At 42.6% G+C, this 22,971-nt stretch overlaps 2 protein-coding genes across 3 annotated transcripts in view; one reads left to right on the top strand and one right to left on the bottom strand.

Annotated features, from left to right (window-relative positions):
* The window catches only part of ext1b (exostosin glycosyltransferase 1b), a 128,959-nt gene extending 117,723 nt beyond the window's left edge, over positions 1-11,236 (top strand). The window contains 4 exon segments of the mRNA XM_030741259.1: positions 1,330-1,419; positions 3,973-4,133; positions 4,915-5,086; positions 7,313-11,236. Coding sequence (XP_030597119.1) covers positions 1,330-1,419; positions 3,973-4,133; positions 4,915-5,086; positions 7,313-7,498 — 609 coding nt within the window. The 3' untranslated portion in view covers positions 7,499-11,236.
* Positions 11,237-16,185: 4,949 nt separating this feature from the next.
* med30 (mediator complex subunit 30) overlaps positions 16,186-22,971 on the bottom strand; it is a 46,886-nt gene continuing 40,100 nt past the window's right edge. For both annotated transcript variants that reach the window (XM_030741825.1, XM_030741823.1), the window contains one exon: positions 16,186-17,430. In XM_030741825.1, coding sequence (XP_030597685.1) covers positions 17,335-17,430 — 96 coding nt within the window. In that variant the 3' untranslated portion in view covers positions 16,186-17,334. The remainder of the gene's footprint in view (positions 17,431-22,971) is intronic.

A 22,971-nucleotide genomic window follows, 5' to 3' on the forward strand; every position in this document is an offset into this window, starting at 1 on the left:
GCCATATAGCAGCTATGACTGATATTTTTAGAATAACTGTCGTAATTTAGTGTCCACATGCATGTTATCACTTTGCAGCCATTTTCAGCTGCAGAGGAACTTCTAATCATCAACTTCAGTCTGATGCTGGCACAAACTTAGCAGCTAGCCATTCAAATAGCTGACAGCTTTGTCTGTCAGTTAGCAGCTAGCTGGTGAAGTAACGAAGCATGTAGCAGGACCTCCCAGGTGTAATCTAGCAATCAAATTGAATGTTTATATTGATTGGGTGGGCAGAAATACACCTCCACCTGAATGATCTGTGTAAATAAGTAGCTGCTTGCTAACATGGCTTGTCTCCTCTGAATCCCGTGAATTTGTGAGGAATTATTTAAAATGTATGTCGTGGATATCAGGAGCAAAAAAGCAGTTTTTATTCAAAAATTTATCACAGGGTTAAGATCTCAGCTCTTCTGCCTTTTTTTTTTTCCCTCTAAGCATCTTTCACCTCAGTTTGTGGGGCTCTAGCCTCAGTTTAATGATTTTAATTCAGCCTTTACGCTCACTGCTGCCGTTTTCAGCTAGATAAAACAGACAAAAATGATAATTGTCTGTCTGTCTGTCTGATGGTGAATAACGGAGCATGTAGCAGCTAAAGAGGGACACACTTCTGCCAGGAGTTGATATAAATCTAGCAAACAGCTAAAAGTGAACTCACTTTGATCAGGCAGACAGAAACACAATTCCAGCTAAACTGCAACATACCAACATAAAAGGGGGTTGTCATGTAAAAGGGGATATTATCTCGTTGTTTATGAAAATTGCTTCCCCCAAGGTGCCAGAAAAAAACTAGCTCCAGCAGGTTTAAAGATGGTGCAGACACGTCTCCATTTAAAAAGTGTTTCTGGGAGTTTTTAACCTGCGAGGTGACCCTAAGGCAGGAAACACTTGAGGGGCTGCACCGTGCCTGTCTTGCCTGTCAAGGAGAAATAAAAAAAAAAAAGACATCTTCGTTACACCATGTTTAGTTTGCTCCTGCCGTCTGATAGAAATAAGCATTAGAAAGTGGCTCACGTGATTGTTAGAGTGCAACAATTCCTTGAAATCCAGGATCTGAACATTGCAGAGAGACTCTCGTGACACATGTTCAGTCAAGTTCAGTCTGCATGAATCGGCAGCTTCTGTCTGAGATGTTTCCTGTGGTACTCAGATCTACATTTGCTCTTTCAGACGTTTAACATGAATGCAAATCTGATATTAGTGTTGTTTGAAGAGGGGAGCCTGCTGTCAGTCCACTGATTGTGGTTTTTAACCCTCTGTGCTCTGTGTCCCCCCCCCCCCCCTCTCCAGGTGATGAGCAGCCGCTTCTTGCCCTATGAGACCATTGTGACCGACGCTGTTTTCAGCCTGGATGAAGACACCGTTCTGTCCACCACTGAGGTATTCTGCAATAAAATACAGCAACTTTTCTTTTAGCTCAATCTGCACCACTTGAGGCAAAGTTGCAAACTCTCTCATTGCGTTTCCTCTCATTTTTAGTTTTCAGCTTCTTTCTGTTTGTCCCTGGTGCTTTCAAGTTGGCACTCCTAAATTTGTGGCTTGTTTCTTTAATCTCTTAAAGTCTAATTTTCATTCCCGAGGCCTTGCTTTTTCCTCTCTTCAAATGTGCCTTTCTCCCCGTTTTCCTTCCCTCTCCTTTTCTTCCCATCGCCCACCTCCTGTTTTTTGGCTCTACCTCTCCAATCCCCGATTCGACAGCAGCACTGTTTCGGGTTTTTGTTCCACATGCTGGCGGCGCTGTTCCTGTTTTTTTTTTTCTTTTTTTCCTGGGGATATGTTTTGGCGCAGCACCATGGGAAGCCAGATGCTGCCTTGAACATAGCAGAATTAAATCAGTTTATGTGGCAGATCAAGATGGCAAGGCAGAAGGGAAAATCCATCCCCGACAACTGAATCGACCTATGTTACTCCCAGGAAGACAGTTGGATCATGAGAGCAAACAGTTCCCAAAGTTTCTGAGCCCAGGGAACGTCAATGCCAGGAAACTTGAGAAAAATAATAATAATAATATGGGTAGAAAGCAGTAATCTGCCCCATCCACCTACCCTCTCTTTTAAACAAATGATTCAAGCGGAGTTTCTGGCCTGACGTCTTTGTTTTTCTCATTTTCATTCTTTCTCCACCCTTAAGTGTAGCTGGTGAAGTGGAGAGCTGTCTTTAACAATGATCTTCAGTCCTTTGAATACGACTCCCGCTTCAATCGGAAAGTAGGCAGAATTATGAAAGCAAGTGAAATATTTTCCTTTTGATTGTAATATCATTCAGCTCCCATCCCTTTTATTTTTTTTTAACTGCAGGCTAAAGAAAGTAAGAGCTCTCATTATTTTCCTTCAGGGCTTTTTCATATGTACAGATTTTGGCAGGAAGAACAGATAGATGGTGTTTTATGGTGGATTTATTTTCCTGCGTGGTAATGCGTGGTGTAATGCAGAGCAGGCTGTTTGAGGAGCCGCTCAGACCTTTTTTGATGTTTTTTGTCTAATTATTTGATTGAACGCTTTGATCGTCGCTGCAGTCGCTGGCTGCAGGCAGCTGCTTAGGAAAGGCTGCTTTGTGTTTGATGAGGTTTTGAATCTGTTGTATTTTCACTCGAGTGTGTTTTGGATGTGTTGTTCCTTTTGTTAGTTCTCATTGTAGTCGCTTTCATTTCCTCTTTGCCTTTTTTTTCTTACACAATACACCGTAAATACAGTTTTACAGCTTTGATTAATGAAAGCAGCAACTCCGTTCTATTTGTCTTCATAAAAAAATATTTAACAGCACCGCTTTCCAACAAGGGTATATAACGACCTTAATAGCATGAATATTAGAGATGCATTTATCCAACTTTTTCCAGTTCCGATACAATACCGATCTGATGCCAGGTGTAAATGAATAAATTGCATTTTATGTTAAAAGTGCAGCAGAAACTTCCCAACAAGCATTACACCGTAACAGAGTAAGAATGAAAGCGAGCCAGAGAGAGAGTCACAGAAAGGATCATTGGTGCAGCTTTTCAGTTGTGTCAACTCGCTTGATTGCAGTTTACAAAAGTTTTTGGCTAACTGCAAAGAAAAGCTGTTGACATCAAGGCTGTTTTAGCTCTCCTGCTACCAATCAGTGCTCTGCCATGACAGGCCGAGAGATCGGCCCGTTTTCGCAGTTCACTGGATTGGGAAGGGTTCGATTGGATAGGGTTGGATCACTGTCTGATCCAGATATTGGATTGGTGCAGCAGGTATCTTGCTACTCTGTTGAAATACATCTGCCAAGCTCTTATATATCCTCTTATTATTTATTTATATATTTTTCCCCACCAAAAATACCCAAGCAAGAAGCACCTTTTCATAATACCAAGCTGCTGCGGTCTTCTTGAGCAGTTACTCCAAAGAAAGGGTTATTCTGCCAACAAATCCATATAATGTATGAATCTGCAGTTGCATAAATAAACATTTATGTATGCAGTCCTGTGAAAAACTAAGTGCACCCTTGCAGCTCCAAAGGAATCAGGAGGATCAGCAGCAGCCTGGTGCTGCTAATCAAATTGACTTGATTGACTGTGAACTCCCAAAGTCTCCTAGAGTCAAATGTGAGACCATCTGTCTGACAGCTAAAGCTTGGCTGAAATTGGGTCATGCAACAGGACAATGATCCCAAGCACAGCAGCAAATCTACAACAGAATGGCTGAAAAAGAAAAGAATTAAGGTGCTGCAATGGCAGCTGTTGCCTAATAATAATGGACAAAGAGCTAAAATAGTAAAATGGTTTAAATAGAAATGGGTGGCTAAACCTAAACTTTTTTTTTTTTTTTTTTAATTATCACCTATCAAGTAAAGTTATTCAAGGCCTAACTGATCTATGAAAAATAAGTGAAAATGTTATTACCATAAAGAACGGCATTAGTTTCAAATTAAGAGTGTGTATAATTAATGTTTGCATTTCTGTCTGTCCAGGTGGACTTCGCCTTCACTATCTGGCAGAGCTTTCCCGAGCGAATCGTAGGCTACCCTGCCCGCAGCCACTTCTGGGACAGCAACAAGGAGCGCTGGGGGTACACGTCCAAATGGACCAACGATTATTCGATGGTCCTGACTGGGGCTGCCATCTATCACAGGTTCGGCACCAAACAGACTTCGATCCCTTAAACTAAGCTCTTCTCAAGCAGCTGTTTACCTCCATGTTAAACATTTCTCATCGTTCTTTGATTCTCCTCACTCTTGCTCCGTTCCCCTACTGTTATGCGAGGATCAGTGTTGCTCTGCTCTGCTCTTCAGTGTTCAGTTGTCTTTCTTTTGATACAACACTTTGATGCAGTGATCTGTAGATTATGAAAGTAGATGTGATGTTCAGCGTAGCACAGCCTCAGGAAACCAGTGTTTTGACACGGAGTATGTTTTATCCAAAAAAATGTCAATTTGTCTGCTACACAGCCCTCAGTAGTTCCCGCGTTTAGTTCAGCTACGGTCCTGTCAGCTTCAATACGGCTTCACTCAGCTGTGATGGGAGCAGTCCATTAAGCTTAAGTCAGCCAATCACCGCAGCCGAACGCCTAATCACTTTCAATAAGTCATTCGTTCAATCCATCCAAGAGCTTCAGCAGTCATCTCAGCAATGGTATGGGCTTTAATCTGGAATTTAACTTTTTATATTTCATTTAACTTGTCGGCACAGTTTGCAGCACAACCAGCTTTAACCCTTTAAAGGTTTAACATTATTTAGAGGTTTCCGAGCATTACTGCAAAAGACCTTCGATGGAGTTAGGTCTGCTAAAGATTTCAGCGCCCACCGCTTTCCTGCATCCTCACCTCAAACTTCTCGCAGTTTCCTTATTTAGAGTCAGGAGGAAGGACTTAAACATCTCTAATTACTCTAAACCCCTCCCCCTGTTTTCTCAGGTATTATCACTTCCTGTACACCAACTACTTGCCCACTAGTCTGAAGAACATGGTGGACCAGTTGGCCAACTGCGAGGACATCCTGATGAACTTCCTGGTCTCTGCTGTCACCAAGCTGCCACCCATCAAGGTCACACAGAAGAAACAGTACAAGGAGACCATGATGGGACAGGTAAGAAGACAACAGCTGTGACCCCCACAGCACACGTGGAAGTAACGCTCAGATCTATGGGAGCTTATTAGCATAACGGAAAGAAGTGTTACTCCAAAAGAGGAAAACTGCCAGTCGAGAAAACTGGTTTGCGTCTCATTACTGGCTGTGACTGAGCCTGTAACAATTTACAATGCTGGATACAGAGCGGCCTTATTATACAAACCTCTTTGAATTTGTCCTTTTCACGAGCCGTGATTCATGCTGAAGCCAGTGTTGTTTTCTTCCCTTCGTGAGTGTGTCACGGCCTTTCAGCTGGAGCGAAGCCGTGCTGCTTTATGAACAGCATGAATTATTCTCTTTAAAATCCTCTGGTATGGCCCGCGAAGAGAAAAAAAAAAAAAAAAAAAAAGGACAAGTCACTAACGGCGCAGAGACAAAAGCACAGAAAGGAGCAGTGTCACTCTCGCAGCCTCGCATCGCGGTTTTCTCATCAGGCTCTGACCTCCCAAATATAGAGCGCGATGCGGCTGATGATTTATGTAGAAACGTTAATGTCAGTCATCGTTCAGTAATGGTTTTCTGTTGTCACTGTGGAGGAAGTCTGACCATGATTGAATCAAAGAGTTCAGATGAGCTTCTTTTCCAACAAGAATCTGAAACGGTGGTTCCCACCTTTTTTTTTTTTTTTTTTTTAGCTAGTGTACCTCCAAATCCCCGCTTGACAATGATCATGATTCAAATGCATTTGTCTCTGCCGATTCAAAATTAGTACAACATAAACGTTGTTTTCCTCGAAGGGTGGCTGGCCTCTCCCTTAGAGATAAGGTGGGGCGTGCGGCCATCCGGGAGGGGCTCAGAGTAGAGCCGCTGCTCCTCCGCATCAAAAGGAGCCAGTTGAGGTGGCTCGAGCATCTGATTAGGATGCCTCCTGGCCCCCTCTTGGGTGAGGTGTTCCGGGCATGTCCCACTGGGAGGAGGCCCCATGGTAGACCCAGGACACGCTGGGGAGATTATATCTCTCGGCTGGCCTGGGAACGCCTTGGGGTCCCTCCGGATGAGCTGGAGGAGGTGGCTGGGGAGAGGGAGGTCTGGGCTTCTCTGCTTAGGCTCCTGCCCCCGCGACCTGGCCCCGGATAAGCAGAAGAGGGTGGATGGGTGGATAAACGTAAATACATAATATTACATAGTTGAACTGTGATTCTGTACTTAGATGGTGCTTTTCTACTCTAATTGAACACACGGTGCTTTCTTACTATAAACCTCATTCACGCAAGCACGAGTGCTTTTAACCCAACACTCAAACTCCAATGGATGAGTTGGGGGCACCTCGGGGTCCCGCGTCTTTCTAAAGGATACATCAACAAGCAGGCTAGAGGAGACGGGGTTTGAACCACCGACCTTCCGATCGGTAGTCTGTCCAGAGGTTTACTGTTATTTCCTGACACTACCTGTATTTGTCAGAAGGTTTATGAGAGTATATGAGAGTCCGTCTGGATACAGATGTAAATTGCATCAAAACCAGATGAATGCTAGGCTCCAATTATTTCAAGTGGAGCACAATATAAAAATAACTTGTCTGCAGCTGCCTGCGCCCGTGCCCACGTGCGATTATAATCCCGGCTTTGTCCGCTGTGCTTGCTAGAACAGAATAATACAAACTGAAGAGAAATGCGGTCCTCTTCGGTCCTGCTCGTGCACATGACAAACTATGACTAATTCATTCTCTCTTTATTTTTAGATAATTCACCAAATCTACTACTTTCAACGCAGTTACTTCTAGTTTGGTTTTTGTAAACATGCTCGCAAAATATAGTTTTAAACAAGTCCCATTGTGGTCATTTTTCTATAGTTTTATTCTTGCTTTGAATGATTTACAGTTCAAAATAATCGACATTTACAGGATTTAGAGCAGTTTGACATCTATGCTTTTGGCTCACAGGGATTACTTGTGCATATGCTGAGCTCATTATTTGAAACTTTGGCCACGTTTAATATGATTATCCACCACTGTGACAGGATGTGTGAGACAGAAGAAAAAAGGAAAAGCCTCCTTTAAGATGTTACCACTGACATTTTCTAAAGATCCGCACACACTGGATTTTCTCCCAAAACTGCGGATGTACAAACACATTTCTTGTAATTAGTCTTTTTATGTTCCCACTGGATCTGCATCTGTTGTTCATAACACTCAAACTGTTCTTTTTTTTTTTTAATCTTCCTCCTTCTCTTCTCCATTCCCACCAGTCTTCAAGGGCTTCCCGCTGGGCTGATCCGGACCACTTCGCCCAGCGGCAGACCTGCATGAACAAGTTCGCCAGCTGGTTTGGCGCCATGCCACTGGTCCATTCCCAGATGAGACTGGACCCCATCCTGTTTAAGGACCAGGTCTCTATCCTCCGCAAGAAATACAGGGACATCGAGAGGCTCTGACAAGACCGCCGCCCCCTCGGGGGAGACCCCACACAGGGGGAAAGAGACTCTGTGGAGACTAGGAGTCATCAGAGTACAGGGGGGTGGACAGGGAGAGACACAGGTCTGTCTTCCACTCAGCACATTGCCAATGACCAGAGCGCCGCTGCTGGAAGGACTTGACGAGGAAAGGGATAAATGGAAAACAAGCAGATGCCGTTTGGGTATGAAAAAAGGGGGAGTACACAAACTGACGGGCATACCAAACAGTACTGTCTGTTTCACACATGTGCAAACACGCAGCACACACTACTGACGACAAGAACTCTTGGATAGAATATTTTTTTGTATGACACAAACGAGGACGACGTCATCTTTTCCTGCTCTCTTGGCACATGCGCAGGACAGTGGTAGAAAAAGGGGGAAGGTGTTTGTGATCTCAAACCTTGGCAACCCAACCTACCACAAATCCTCCCGGTCACCCCAAGCAACCCTCCCTAGTCTGCATCAGGACATAATACTGGACTCATTACCAAACTCCTGCTTTGTAAACCCATGAATATTTTCTCAAAAACACTGTCTAACCTGTTATTACAGTCCAGGCAGGGTTTTTTTTTTTTTTTTAAAGAGCATATTTTCAGCAGTTGACAAACACCCTGTCTGCCCTACCCTTGGCTTGTTCCTTTATGAGTTGATATAGCTTTTATAATGGTCTATCTGCTCCTGTGTTATCACTAAGATAAGTTAGAAAAACATCTCATTTCATGTCCCATTTTCCTCTCATACTCGCCACAGCAGTTGTACTTTTCTCATCTTTTTTTTCCCCACTTACTTCCATCATCTTTTATCCCCCCGCCCAACCCCCACCACCTTCAAACTCTGTGCTTTCCCTCTTGTCCGTGTGTGTGTGTTGTGTGTACAGACCCTTGAAAAGTTGGCTCATCCAACCATAAGCCCGAGCGGAGTACATTTTCCCTCCGTTGGAATGAGCGAAATGAACATTTCTGGATGAAATGGAGCAGAACGCTGCATTCTAACCCAAACACCCCCCCACCCCTACCTCTCCCACCCTTCCTGCATGGTCTCAGAGCACCACCCTTACTGCAAGAAAGACCAAAGCAGGTCTGTAGTGACCAGCACGGAGCGCATCAGTGCCATTCTGACGTCAGGGTCTGCCTTTAAAATTGTTTATTGCACATCACGTTGCCTACATCCGTTTGAGATGCTCTTGTGTTGAAATACTGTAATCACCACTTCTGCGTGTCTCTCCTGCCGCCCTGATCTTTTTTTTTTTTTCTTTTTTAAATACATTTTTTTTTTCCCTCTGACATATCCAAGGACCTCAGAGCCATTAAATTGACAAAAGGTTTTTCTCCTCCATTTGTCAGGCAGAGATACGTTTAGGCATCAATTAGGCATTTCATTTGAAGCGCCGTTTTATTCCCGAGGGAAACGCTGTTGATGAAACACACTGAACATTATGGAGCATAGCGTTGCGAAAACAGTGACCGACAAATATGACCTGCAAGCTAATGCTATCCTTTGGATGACAGCTCCCCCCCCCCCCCCTTCAGCTCACACCCCACCCCCCCTGCTTCAGTGTGACAGTGGCCACGCTTGGTCTCGTTGCCATGCCTGACATTTTGCACCTCAAATGATCTTACTGGTATTGGACAGCCAGATCAAAATGCTAAAATAACTAGATATCTTGTCCTTTAATTGATCATTTTTAAAGAGAGGCTGTCAGGGGAAAAAAATAAAGTGGCTGGCTCATAGCTGAGCTGCTACATGCTGTCATTAGGTCTGCGTGCACAGAGCACAGGCGGTCCACTCACACATTTAAGTTTGCAGACACTTGAATGAAAGCGGCGAGCTTTTAGTGGCCTTTTCTGTCAGGCAGGCATTCAGCGTAATGTCGCAGCCAAAGCTGCTCAGCGTGTTAATCAGTCAGCTGTCACTGACATTGTCAACATCAGTGTCACACATTCAGTGGCTGCTCTTTTTCTTTTTTTTTTTTTTTGTTGTTTTTCACAATTTGTTTTTGTTTTGCTTGACAAAGAGTTGATGTAAAATGTATCGTAAAGCCTTCACCGTTTCAGCAGAGGGGACGGACGTGCTTTGAAGTGCCATATCCAAACGCTACTATAGCAGAGCTACTCTCGTTTCAGCGGATCATATCAAACCCAGCAGGACTAACACGTGTTCCTCCTCCACCACCCCCATGTTGCTGTTTTGAATATCATTGTTTGAACTTTGGCATCAGATTTGTTTGCCATGAGAGATTTATCGTGAGTTTAACAACAGGAATTCAATCATCGATACGTTGTGATTCTGGGAAAAATTGTGCTCCTCACATGGTTTGCATCTGGCCTCTATTTACTCTTCAAAGAACCATATTGTTTCAATCCATATCAGGTCTTTTATGTCCAATTTCTGAATTACTGTTGTTGATCATCTCAAGAGAACCACATCCCCCCAGCTTTGCAGATAATTCACACACAGAAAAAAAACACCTATTTCAGATCCCTGGTCTCAGCACTGTACATAGACATATTTATTTTTTTGAAGAAGAAAAAAAAAAGACAACGACAAGAACATTAAGACCGATCCTGCATCACTGAGGGGAGCAAGTGGTATTTATTCAGTTTATTTTCTACACACTGTGCACATTAATCCACACAGATGCCGATACACAGCTCATATTATGTCTCACTCTGCATCGGTTTTCCAGGGGAAACATCTATCACACTCTTTCTAATACACAGCTCCCCGAGTGAGATAACATTTTCGGAGTCGCTGTAGTGGAGTTTTAACTCCTGAAAAGATTGCATACACCAGTGATCCAGAATTGGATTGGGCCGCTCCATCTTGGCTCTCTGCGGGAGTGAAATTGTAAAGTCCTAATAAAGACTACGCCGACTGACACATGGAAAATAATAAGCAGCTGGGCCCCCTGTACCAGATGGAAACATTTTCAGATTCTGCTACGACATCTTCCCCTCATGCATTACAGTAATGGGTCTGAGGCTGTGACACAGTTGTTTAAATTGTCTTTGTCGCAGCTTGGGTTCGAGTCGTAGCTCGCAAACGGAAACTGAAGTATATCTACAGTCTATCAAGTCCAGAGCTCAGGCAGAGTGTGATGGATGTGAGTTAAGGGCCCCAGGAAAAAAGTCTGCACACACTTAAAACGCCTCTATCATTTGATCAGGGAAACATTATGCAAGTTATCGTCTTGAGCTTCAACACAGATGGAAGGTTTACCCAAAACGTGCCAGGCGCTTGGCGTGCGTGCTGGAAACTAGTCTGCTCTTGATTTGATTCGTGCCTTTTATCAACATGCGAGTTCCCGACATGCCGAGCTCTGTCTGTCCCAGACTTATTTCCAGTAGACGGGCAGCAATAGCACCATGTGCGGGGACTTGAGTGTCCCTGCCTTCATACACTGGATGAGTCACAGCTTCCATTCTCTTTGTTTTGACGCCCCCCATTTTCATTGTTGTGTTTGGACACTGTTGCTAAGGCAACAATGCATGACCACTTCCTGTTTCTGATTATTTATCAGTGATTGACTGTAATCAGCAGTAGTATCTGTTGATCTGTAAGGACTTGGTCAAGCCCAGCTGTCCTGATGCCTTCTCCTCCCTCCTACGTTGTAATTAAGAGAAGACTTTTATAGAGGTCACAGATTAAATAGATAAAATGCCAATTTTGTAAGAATGATTTATAAAAAAATAAACTCATATTTCATGATAACTGCATCTCTGTGCCTTTTATTTATTTGTATTATTATTATTTACAATAGAGTGTAATAATTTTCCTCACATGGACCCACTACCCCTAATCCTCACAAAGCCTGGTCCTATTATAGGGGTCCATTGTTCCATTTACACCTGGTGTTACGGTTTCTGAGTCCTCGAGATTTTAAGGGTCCACTTGGTTCCGGCCCTCCAATTTGTGTCATGATGACTTATCCACACAGGTGCTGTATGTGTCCTCCAAACACATTTGGGTTTAACCAAACAAACATAACTATTCATCCATGGTGTCTTCAACCGAGTGTAATCCCCTATTTGTTTGTGTTTTTTAGCAGAAGAGTCACTCCAAATCAATACAAAGAATGGTCACCTTTATCCTGTGATGAAACATTTCCATCAGCTTGGGGGGACCCCCCCCCAAAAGAAAAAAAAAAAAAGTGTCCTGTGATCTAAAATGCACCACAAAATAGCCAGGTCTAAATCTGGAACCACTCATGGGGGCTAACACAAGAAACTCCTCAGTGATTGGCAGATGCAACCAGTCGACTGTATCTGCCACAATTTTCATCCAGAGGAATGTATTCCAACTCCTGCTCATTAAACTAAGTAAAGTTCCATCTTAAAACCTTTTTGAAATGTGAAATGGGTCCCAAAAGGCACCGAGGGAGAAATGTCTGTGCACCAGCGTCAAATTGGTGGAAAAAGATACGATACTCTCGGTAAGTCCTGGACCTTTTTCCCTGAAAGTCTTCATTGAAGATTTTTGGGCTTAATCTATGTTTGGAAACCTGCTGTAAATGTTGGGGTTTTCCTTTAATGGGTCATCCATCTGTAGTTGAAAACCCATCACAAATACAGTCGTGGAAAATAAAGTTTTCAGGACTTTGGCTGGGCCATTTCCACACCTTTCTGTGCTTGCTGTGCACAGAGGAGCTCGTGGTCGACTCAATGGCTGCAAAGCGCCTGGGTCCAGTGGCTGTAAAACAAGCCTAAATCATCATCTCTCTACCACCATGCTTAATTGGTTTGAGGTGTTTGTGAGGACATGGCGCTCTGCATTATGGCCAAAGAGTCTGTCCAAAGGACAGAAGCCATGTTGCCATGTTATTTTTAGAGAGAAAAGGCTTTCTCCTGCCAAATAAGCCACACATTTTCAGTATTTTTCTAATTGTACTGTCATGGACTTTAACATTTAACATGCTCACTGAGGCCTGTAGAGTCTGTAGGCCTGCATTGCATGGTCTGACCTTGGGGTGAATTTGCTGGGACCTCCACTGGGAAGATTGTGGAATTGTGTTTACACATAGCTGAATGCTCCAGACCAGCAAGATACCAAAACTTCTGCTTTTATAGAGGTGCTCACACTTGATGATCACTTAGTCAAGTCCCTTTGAGTCCCAGCTTAATTCCTATAGTAGAAGAAAGGCTGTGCTTCAAAAAAATACATAAATAAATCCAACTTTCTTTTTCACACCACTGTACATTAGGAAGAGCAATAAAGGAAGCTGTACGCGCCAGTGTCTGAAGATTCATTTTTCCTGAACACACACTGTAGCAACACAATAAGTTTATGCTGACACAAGGACTGATGGTTTGTTTGTGCTTGCTTTGGTGCACACACTGTCAACATCTGAGTGCAACCCTGCACATTTTTATTAATTTCATCATCTGTGACAGTGTGTGCACGGACAAGTACTCAGCCCCTGACCTCTGCCTCAGCTGAATGCGAACACACTCCATTTGTACAGTAATAACAGTCCCTCAATGCTGCGTTGCCCTCTGCAATATAATAACCACCCCAGTATTAGACCACTGAGGAGGGGTTTATTAGTCACTACTCAGAGCATTGATTTTTTTTTTTTCCCACTATGCTGAAAGCCTTCTCGCTGCTCCAATGCTGCATCTGTCCTTCTGCGTCTCCCTGAGGACAATAGCCTCATAACACATCTAAGATATGACCCCAGCTTTGTTCTGAATTATTAAAAGCACCCATATCAGACACCGATATCCTCATGCATATCTGTGACCTGACAGCAGTGCCACATCAGAGTGTGTATTTGTTTGCACGCACATGTACTCAGATTTAAGCTCATGTTTCATGTTTGGATGAATAAGGCCCTTTGTGGATTCTTCTCTCTCCTCACTGCTTCTTTCTTTTCTGATCTATAAATGAGACTTCTTTAAACTGAGGCTGGAATCACAGGACACCAACAGAGACCAAAAGCTCCGACTAGTTGATCTGCCTCTCCTCTTGTGTATTAATCAAGCATCTCACAGTAAGCAATCACTTCTAATTGGCCGAAAGTTTTTATGAGTGACATACTTCAAGCTTGGAAGAAACCACATTTTAGGAACTTAGAAAATGACTCCTATCTTCACTAATATTTATGAGCGTATCAGACATGTGCGAACATGTTAGGAGTCACTGGGAGATGGTGTTCAGGCAGAAACCTCTCCACTTGAAGCATTAATAACTTTCAGCTTATTAAAATTAGGAATTCTTTTATTTACCTTGTGGGGGATTCAGCAGGGAGAAGGCAGCTTTGGATTGATTCCTATCACAACCAGCATCTTTGTTATTTCCTATATATGGAATGAATAAAAAACAAAATCTAGCTGCATATTTGTTTAGAATTACTGACAGGTGACATTTAATTAAGGTGTAGTTATACTGAGGGCTATTTTACAGCACTGGGTAGACTACCTCACCTGTAAGGATACATACAGGATGAGTGGCTGTAGCTCAGGAGGTAGAGCAGGTCACCGGCGGTTCGATTCCTGGCTGCTCCAGGCTGCATGCCAAAGTATCCTCGGGCAAGATACTGAACCCCAAGTTGCTCTCCGACATTGGAGTGTGAATGTTAGATAATAAAAGCACTTACCGGTAGCTTAGTTAATCAGGGAAGTGCTTGTATGAATGGGGTAAATGTAAACATGTTGTATAAGTGCTCAGACAGAGTAGAAAAGCACTATATAAGAACTAGTCCATTTACATGTGAAATATTAATTGGACTCTCATAAGTGATGAAGATGTGCTCACAGCCACTGTGTGTGTGCATATTAAATGCACACTGCAGCCCATTGACTGGATCATAGACTGCATATAAAAAATTGATGTAGCCTCTGGGCCTGACAACTGAAACCAATACTGAAGTGCCTTTAGACCTGCTTTCTTCCTGAGACCAGCAAAGGGTGCAGTGGTTAGCACGGGTTAGAATCTACTGACCTGGGTTTGAATCTACTGACCAAGTGAGTTATTTCTTTGTGGAGTTCGCGTGCTCTCCCTGCATGGGTTCACTCTGGCTTCCTCCCACGTACATTAAGTTTACTGGTGTTTCTAAATTGGCTGTAGGTATGAATGACTGTCTCTCTGTGTTAAACCCATGATGGACTAGTGATCTGTCCTTGATGCATCCTGTTTTTTTGCCCCATGACAACTCTACAAACCACAAGTAAGCCGGCACTGTGACAGCAAAGTGCTCTACTGGGAGAATATGATACAATGAGGAATGAAGATATGACGGGGCCTGATTATTCAAGAGCATGTATGTGAGGAAACGGATTTTAAATTCAGTTCTGGATTCAACAGGGAGCCAATGAAGAGAAGCTAATATGGGAGAAAGATGCTCTCTTCTCTTTGTCCCTGTTAGTTTTGAATCAGCTGAAAACTGGTAGATGATAACAGGGAATTACAGCAGTCCAGCCTCAAATTTAAAAATGCATGAACTTGTGGCACCTGGGTGGCTTAGTGGTGAAGCCGGCGACCACATACATATGCCGCTTGCGGTGCGGGCGGCACGGGTTCGAGTCCCGGCCCGTCGCCAATTTGCCCGCATATCTTTCCCCCATTTCCTGTGTCTGTCCACGGCCCATAAAAGCCGCTGTGGCCAAAAATGTATGAACTTGTTTTTTTTAAGCATCACTCTGGGCAGGATGTTTCAAATTATATATATAGTCTTTGACCTTGCAAAATATGGCTAAGTATTCACTCAGGTATCCAAATTACTGAATTCAGGTATTCCAATTACAGGTGTATAAAATCAAGCACCTAAGCATACAGACTGCTTCTTTGCCAAAGCCATAACCACTCTGAATTCACACATTCACCCAGTATAACTGTGCAATACCCGTATCCTGTGCAATATTCATTCACCAAAGTGCAATACTCACCCACTGGGTTCGAATCCACCTTGCCCTTTCTGTGTGGAGTTTGCATGTTCACTCCGGTTTCCTCCCAAAGACATGCAGTAAGTGGGGTTAGGTTAATTGGTGATTCGAAATTGCCCACAGGTGTGAGTGTGCATGGTTGTCTGTCTCTCTCTGTGTTAGCCCTGCAACAGGCTGGCAACCTGTACAGGGTGTCCCCTGCCTGACAGCTGGGATAGGCTCCACCCCCAACGCTGAACAGGATAAACGGAAGAGGATGGATATTCTATTTTATTTTATATATATTTGAAAATGTAAGCAGTGTTTTCTAATAATACCACCTAAGAAAGAGGCACATGTAATGTAACAATTAGTGGTTCCAGCACAGAACCTTGCAGAACTCTACAGCAAGCTTGTGTGAGGACGACTCCTCGTCTATTTGACCCAACTGGAATCTATCAGATATGTCTGCTTCTAACCAGTGCAGCACATTTCCTTTAATAGCAACACTGCATTCTAGTCTCTGTATTAAAATGTTATGATCAGTGGCATCAAATGCTGCACTGAGGTCTAGCAGGACAAGCACACAAAAGAGTAGACTGTCAAAGGCACGAAGAAGATCATTAGAAACCTTCACTTGTGCTGCCCTCAGTGGTAACACAGCAACATCTCACTCTCCTCTCCCAGCACTCTGTAGTGAAAAGATGTAAAAGGTACTCAAGCGCAGTCTTCGGTTAACCCTCAGCGATATGGAAGTGTTTGATGAATATGTTAAAAAAATAAAAAATTACACAGAACACTGACTTAGAAATACTGGCTTTAAAAAAAATCAAAGGAAAATTTATAGTTGACACAGTTCATATCAGATCTGGAGCAACAGCTGGATTAGAATATAAGTTAATATCCACTTTGAAAAGTCAGATCAACATATTCACAATAAGACTCATGGTTTTGCCATAGTGCTTTATCTTATTGAAGCTCTCGGGAACAATAAACATTTGTAATATAGGCATGTAACAGAATATAAGGATTAAATAGAATATATAAATTTGTCTACAGGTAGAAACCCTCTATTGCTCTAGCAGCTACAGATAGATAAAACCCTTCAACTCTTCAGATTAATTGAGAGAAATAAAGCTGATTGCAACATTGACTATCGAGATGGACAGAATATTTTCTGCCATGCTGATGACATTGGCGCCCTCTTTCCCCTGGGTCTCCGATGGGATGTCTTCTCACCTCTCTGTGGCATCGAGCTCATTTGTCTCCTCTCATGAATTCTCTATTGTTTAATGTCTTCTTTAAGAAGTTGGTTGATATTGCTAAAGCACCAATTCCTTCTGTAAAGTGCTGCTTCAGCCAGTCTGCGGTACCCTGTCACATGTCCAGTTTAAGGACCTACTGTCCCATTATCTGTAGTCCATGTGTCTTACATACAAGGTGCAATCAAAAATCTCTGAGATTATTCCTGTTCAGAAAGACTGGCATGATCATGTGCATGCAAACTGTTAACTTTTGTGAGTCAGGGGTCATCATCATCAAGGCCTGTTACATAAATTTTTGTGACCACATCCAGGTGCACATTTATGCCATCAAACGGGCGCACTGTTTTTGAAGTTTGCAACGAGTTTTATCAACATTTCATAGACTGTTACCCGGGATGGGAGTCTCAGCAACCAAACAGTAATTTGTTTTGCAGAAGAAGCACCAACAGTGCCAAAGCCAATGGTGAGTTCTACAGCAACGTCCTGAGCAAGGCTGTAGGAATGAGTTTACTCATTTTTTTTTTTTTTTACATTCCATTAGAAGAGCAGTCATTTGGAAAGTGTGGGGGAGACCAAGCATGTGTTGAAGACTACTTTATTTTAATTGAGGTATTGTTTTGGGCTTTTTACAGGTCACATCTCTGACCTTTCTGACTGCACCTTGTATGAACATACATGTGTGTGTGGCTCAGCTCCTCACAGCCAGCATGGAGTTGATCTCCCAGATGAGGTTGCGGAGTTGGTCCATGATCTGTTTCAGCTGCTGGTTCTTCTGCTTCAGCTTCTGCAGAAAAAAAAAGAGAAAAGAGAAAAAGAACGCATGTTTTAGATACAAAAGTAACAATAAATATTAATGTCCGCGTGGTCTGGCTCCTGAAAATAAAAGGCTGTTCAAAACAATTAAACTCCAAAGACTGACAAACTGCGTAATAACAACAAACCAATTATACACAAATAATTAAAGGTTTGTTTGCAGCCACAACCCACAACAAAACAAAAACTTTTGAGTCATGCTATCAATGCAAAATAAATACCCTATTCACTATAACACTACAAATCCTTGTAACATACATGTATTTCTTAACCATTCTCAGAAAAACTGATTCCAGATGTGCTCTCACTCCTAATGACTCTGCCACTCTGCTGCTGCCAAAAGAAATTGTTAAAGTACACCCACACAGATTTTTGAGTGGGTAATGCTTTTAGTGGGGATGTTGCTGATATTTGGGCCAGATTTGGGTGTGGTTTAGAAAGACCTCAAGGTAAAAGGCGGAGGATTACTTCACTTATTCCTCTATTATACTGGCTTCAACTGTTCCTACAAATGAGTCACACGGTGGCAACGTGCAGCCTGTTCCTTATTTAGGATACACAACTCATTTTAACCTTTCAGGGGTTTAGCCACTGTTTTTAATTTTGCTGATTCATCCAGTTGCTTAATATATATAACAAAAATAATAATCAGTGTAAGACACAAGCAGGTTGTTTTTTTAAGCACACCGTGGTCCTGTAAAACCAACAGCATGACAAATGGTTTAAATAGTAGCCCAAAAAAGTGAATCTATAATATTTTACTAATTTTTCAGTGAAATAAAGTGTTTTGTTTCTTTAAACTTGGCCTCAGACAAACAAAAGTCTAACTGAGTGCTTTTCTAGTTGTTTATAAGTGGTGAAACCCTAGAGGGTTAATTTGAGTCAATTGCACATCCACCATCCTGCTGCTATAAATGCTCAGCAAAATAAAAAATGTGTATTGCTCTGCAGCTGAAAATCGTCTCCAACAATGAACCATTTAATCACGTCTGCCCAGAACTACAGCCCCACCACCTTTTTCTAAATAGAATAAGAATCTTGCTGCATTTAAACTTTTTGGAGGTTTTGAGCTTAATGCCAAGAAATGGTGCCAATATGCTGATACTTAGCAGGCATCATGTTTACCTTGTTCAACATCCTATTTTAGTGGATTAGAATGCTCACATTCGCTAATTAGCATCAGTTCTATTATGAAGCTGATTATGCTAGGTGGTCAACATCTGAAAATTTGTACTGGATTGTGGAGAAAAAGCAGCACTAACTAGCTGCTTGTTTCCTAAACTGTGCAGAATAAGAAACTCGATTTCTGCCAGAAAAGTTAAGACGCAGCAGCTACAACTCAGTTAGTGTAGCACTATCCACCTGAAACACCGTATGCTATGTGGCAAAGTCAAATACAACAGACGAGCCGTGCAGCTGCTGCTTCAGACTTCAGATGCACACCTGCTAGTGCAATGAGAGCAGTGAATTATTTAGTTTCAGTGGGGATTATAAATGTCAACTGAACAATTTGTGGTCAACCGTGTTAAGTGAAAACATTTAATGAAATGCATTTGGTAATCTAAGGTTGGTAGATAATGTCAAAATAACACCTTCACAATACAAACTGCCCAACAGGGGGTCAGTTTAAGCCAAATAAGCTATCGGGCTTCAGATACACTGGCAGAAAACCAGCTATGTGTGTCTTTTATTTTTATTTATATTTTATATATTTATATTTTATATATATATATATATATATATCCATCCATCCATCCATTCGCTTCCGCACATCCTGTTAAGGGTCGCGGGGGGGCTGGAGCCTATCCCAGCTGTCATAGGGCGAGAGGCAGGGTACACCCTGAACAGGTCGCCAGCCTGTTGCAGGGCCAACACAGAGGGACAGACGACCTTTCACACTCACATTCATGCTCTCATTCACACCTATGGGCAATTTAGATTAGCCAATTAACCTAACCCCAGTAAGTGCATGTCTTTGGAATGTGGGAGGAAACCGGAGTACCCGGAGGAAACCCACGCAAGCACGGGGAGAACATGCAAACTCCACACAGAGAGAGGGAGAGGCCTGGGCCAAGCTGGAATCGAACCCAGGCCTTCCAGATGGTATTCTAACTGTGAGGCCGCAGTGTTAACCACTACGCCACCGTGCTGCCTATATATATATATATATATATATATATATATATATATATATATATATATATATATATATATATATATATATATATATATATATATATATATATATAAAAATAAATAAATAAATAAATAAATATATAAATAAATAAATAAATATATAAAAATTTGACAGCCCTATCATCAGCTCCATTTGACAGCCCTATCATCAGCTCCAATCAAACACCTGGGAGAAACCAAAGGTGAAAACCTCTGGAAATGGTGCTAGATCCAGAATGGGCAAATACATTTTTTCCAAGAGGCCATGTGAGAAGCTGGGACTGTTGTGGGAGGGCCGTATCAATAAGCTGAACTCATTTTGGTTCATATTAATTTTATCTCTTTATACAATGCTACTGGTACAAATAAATGTTAGAATTAGGCCCTAATCGTGGTCCCTTGGGAAAATTAACTGCCCACAGCTATATCATCGTTACGGATCACGAAAGTTTCCAAAGACTGGGCAAGTATGTGAGAAACTACTGAGAGATGGACAAATGTAATATTGCGTTTTGTTGTCTCACTGTATAGAATCTGAATCCTTCTTCTGGGAGCTCTATACTCCAGGTAACTCCAGGTATTTCTCCCGCACACAACAGACAAAGTTTTCTCACCCGCCTGCTGACATCTCTCCCAGACACTGACTGCTTCAGCTGTGACTTCATCAATCCTCGCCCCGCTAATCGCTAAACTAACACACATCTGGCCTGCTTCAGGAGGGTATTGGTACATCGCAGAGCAGCAAACAACGCAATCTCCCAGTTAGTCATTCAGGGCTTTGTTCACTGATTGCCTCTAAATGCCTTACCAAGATCTCTAAGTCAACAGCTGCCACGGACTGAAGTGCCTCATTGCCCAGGCTTTATACATAAACAAATAATAGCTCCTGAGCTGCTGTTGCTGGAGAGCCAGAAAAATAAAAGCTAGTACAGCTGCCAAATGTATGCTGCCTTTAAAAAAAAAAAATAACTCAGCCATATGGAGGTTTGGGCAAATCAAGCAACACCAGTACATCACAGCGACTCACTGAGCCGCTTTTCCTCTGATAGATATCCATAGAGAGAGAGAGAGGGAGAGCTCCTTCACTCAGGAGCTACTGTATCTGCACTGCAGTGAAATCTATTAAGATTAAATCCATCTCACTCTCTCGGTAACACTCCTTTAGCCATGACTAATTACCAGCCATTTTTGCAGCGCAGATAACACCTTGAGCAATCGATTTCACACAGCTCTTTTAATATCAACTGTTTAGCTGATTGTCCTTGAAGATATTCCACAGTAGAGCATTTGGAAGCCTTCCAGTCTTTCTCCCTCACTCTCTCTCTTTGGGAGGCTCTAAAAGCTTCTCAAGCTCTCTTCCTCTTTTCTCCTTCCTACCTTCTTTCTCTCCAACTTACACTTCGAGTCTGAGTGCATGTGTGTATGAGGATGGCAGTGAGTGTGCATTAAGTGGGGTATGCCTCATTAATCTGACATGCAAGTCTTGAAATAACTCGGTCATTTACTCTGTATTAATGAGAAGATACCCTGAGTCTTTGTAATTTCACTCCAAGAATACAACGCTGCTCCCTTTTTTAACAGTGAAACACTTTTTTTCCCTCCATGAAGCTTTAAAAAGGAGCTGCACTCAGAGATGCATTTTTCATTTCAGTTTTTCAGAATAAAAACAGGCACATTTGGCTTCAAAGATGTATTTTTTTTTTCTTTCACTTTTGAATCCAGACTCTTCCACAAAAATGTGCCCTATGCTTTTCTTTGAAAGCAAGCAATAGAATTACACATTTTCCACAGTGGAAATAAGACTATAGAGGCAGCAAAGCCTTCACAGCGCATTTATTACAAAAGGCTCGCTGGCATATCTTGATATATGAATAACAAGACTGCTATTATCACAGTAATGATTCTGCAACCTCAGTGAGATATAATTCCATTCATAACCTCATTAGCGTAACTCTAATCCTTCACACCTATAATGCAATATTTGGAAAAAGGGTTTACCACAGAGAACAAAGCAGAGGAACGGAGCTCTGAACTGTCTCCTCTTTGTCTGAATTACGAGGCTTTTTCACACACATACGCGCACAGTTAAACAAAAAACACCCCTTCGGGACTCTAACGAATACGCTCCCTGCTTTCTTGGCCCACCACTCAACGTGTGCGCCCCGCAATAATGTTCTGATGCCCTTTCAATCCGCAGTAGGCTTCATCTGACATGCACTGACACGGCATCAGCCGCGGCGGGGTGGCCAGTCAACAACTCATGAAAGTAAAACAAGGAACCACTGTCTGAGCTTCCATCTCCGAGGGCCTCCTGCAGACTGCCAGACTCCCTACCAGCTTCCTATAACCTGGAAATGCAAGCAGAAGTCTGCAACTTAGCGGAGGAGAGAGATGGAATGGAAACGGTGATTGGCACAACCGGAAGGGAAGTGGCGAGATGGGCTGAGTGAAAATAATGGCCCACAAAAAGCGTGTCGGTTCTGGTGAGTATGTCCCCGTGGGAGGATAAGGGTGATTTATCCACAGTTTTTACTGCTTATGTTTTCAATTTTGGCAAATGCACTTCTTATCAGAAGGTAACATGAGGCATGAACTTTAAAATCAGAATCAAGACATTTGCGATGAGCAGAAATCAACGATTTAAAGGGGAATGCAGACGTGTTACGTTCAGAAAAGGCTTTGACTTTATCTGGTGTGTGGACAAACAGCTCTGACTGCAGCTCTGATCACTGTTTATCACAGAAGCTCAGTGCTGTTTGCAGGTTCTGTATGTGAACACAACAACACTACAGCCACAGCCATGTAACCACTACAACCGCGTCATGTTGCTGTATATAAGGGGAATGGCAGGGGCTGGCAGGTTTTAGATTTGGTAAAAGAATGAATCAATATTCACTAAAGGTCACATAAATGTGATTTTTTATAGAGAGAATAAAGTCGGATCAGTGCATTGCCAGTATGTGTACCCGGCTGAGTGAATCTGTTAGTGTGTGTGTGGAATCTGCGAGTAGGAAGAGAAGGTCATGTTAATGTCCAACTGCGGGACGCTCTCAGGTGCACTTGCAGAACATCTGGGCAGAGGACAGGCCGGGGTGAGATGTGTTTTTCAAAAGGCAGTCCGGTCGCACTCAGAGCGAGCCTTGTAAACAAGTCACATGGACTCACGGGTTGTTTATCGGACAGAGTTTTGGGAACACGTCGTTCTAAGAGATTAAACATTTTGGCAGCAGTGGGAGAAATCTAATTCCCATCCCCGTAACCTCCGCTAAGTATGAAAGACATGTCGGAGTACCTGTCTGTGCTGTAGCTCACCTCTGATTTATACACAATATTAACA

The sequence above is a fragment of the Archocentrus centrarchus genome, chromosome 11 (assembly GCF_007364275.1).
Source record: "Archocentrus centrarchus isolate MPI-CPG fArcCen1 chromosome 11, fArcCen1, whole genome shotgun sequence".
Taxonomy (NCBI): Eukaryota; Metazoa; Chordata; class Actinopteri; order Cichliformes; family Cichlidae; genus Archocentrus; species Archocentrus centrarchus.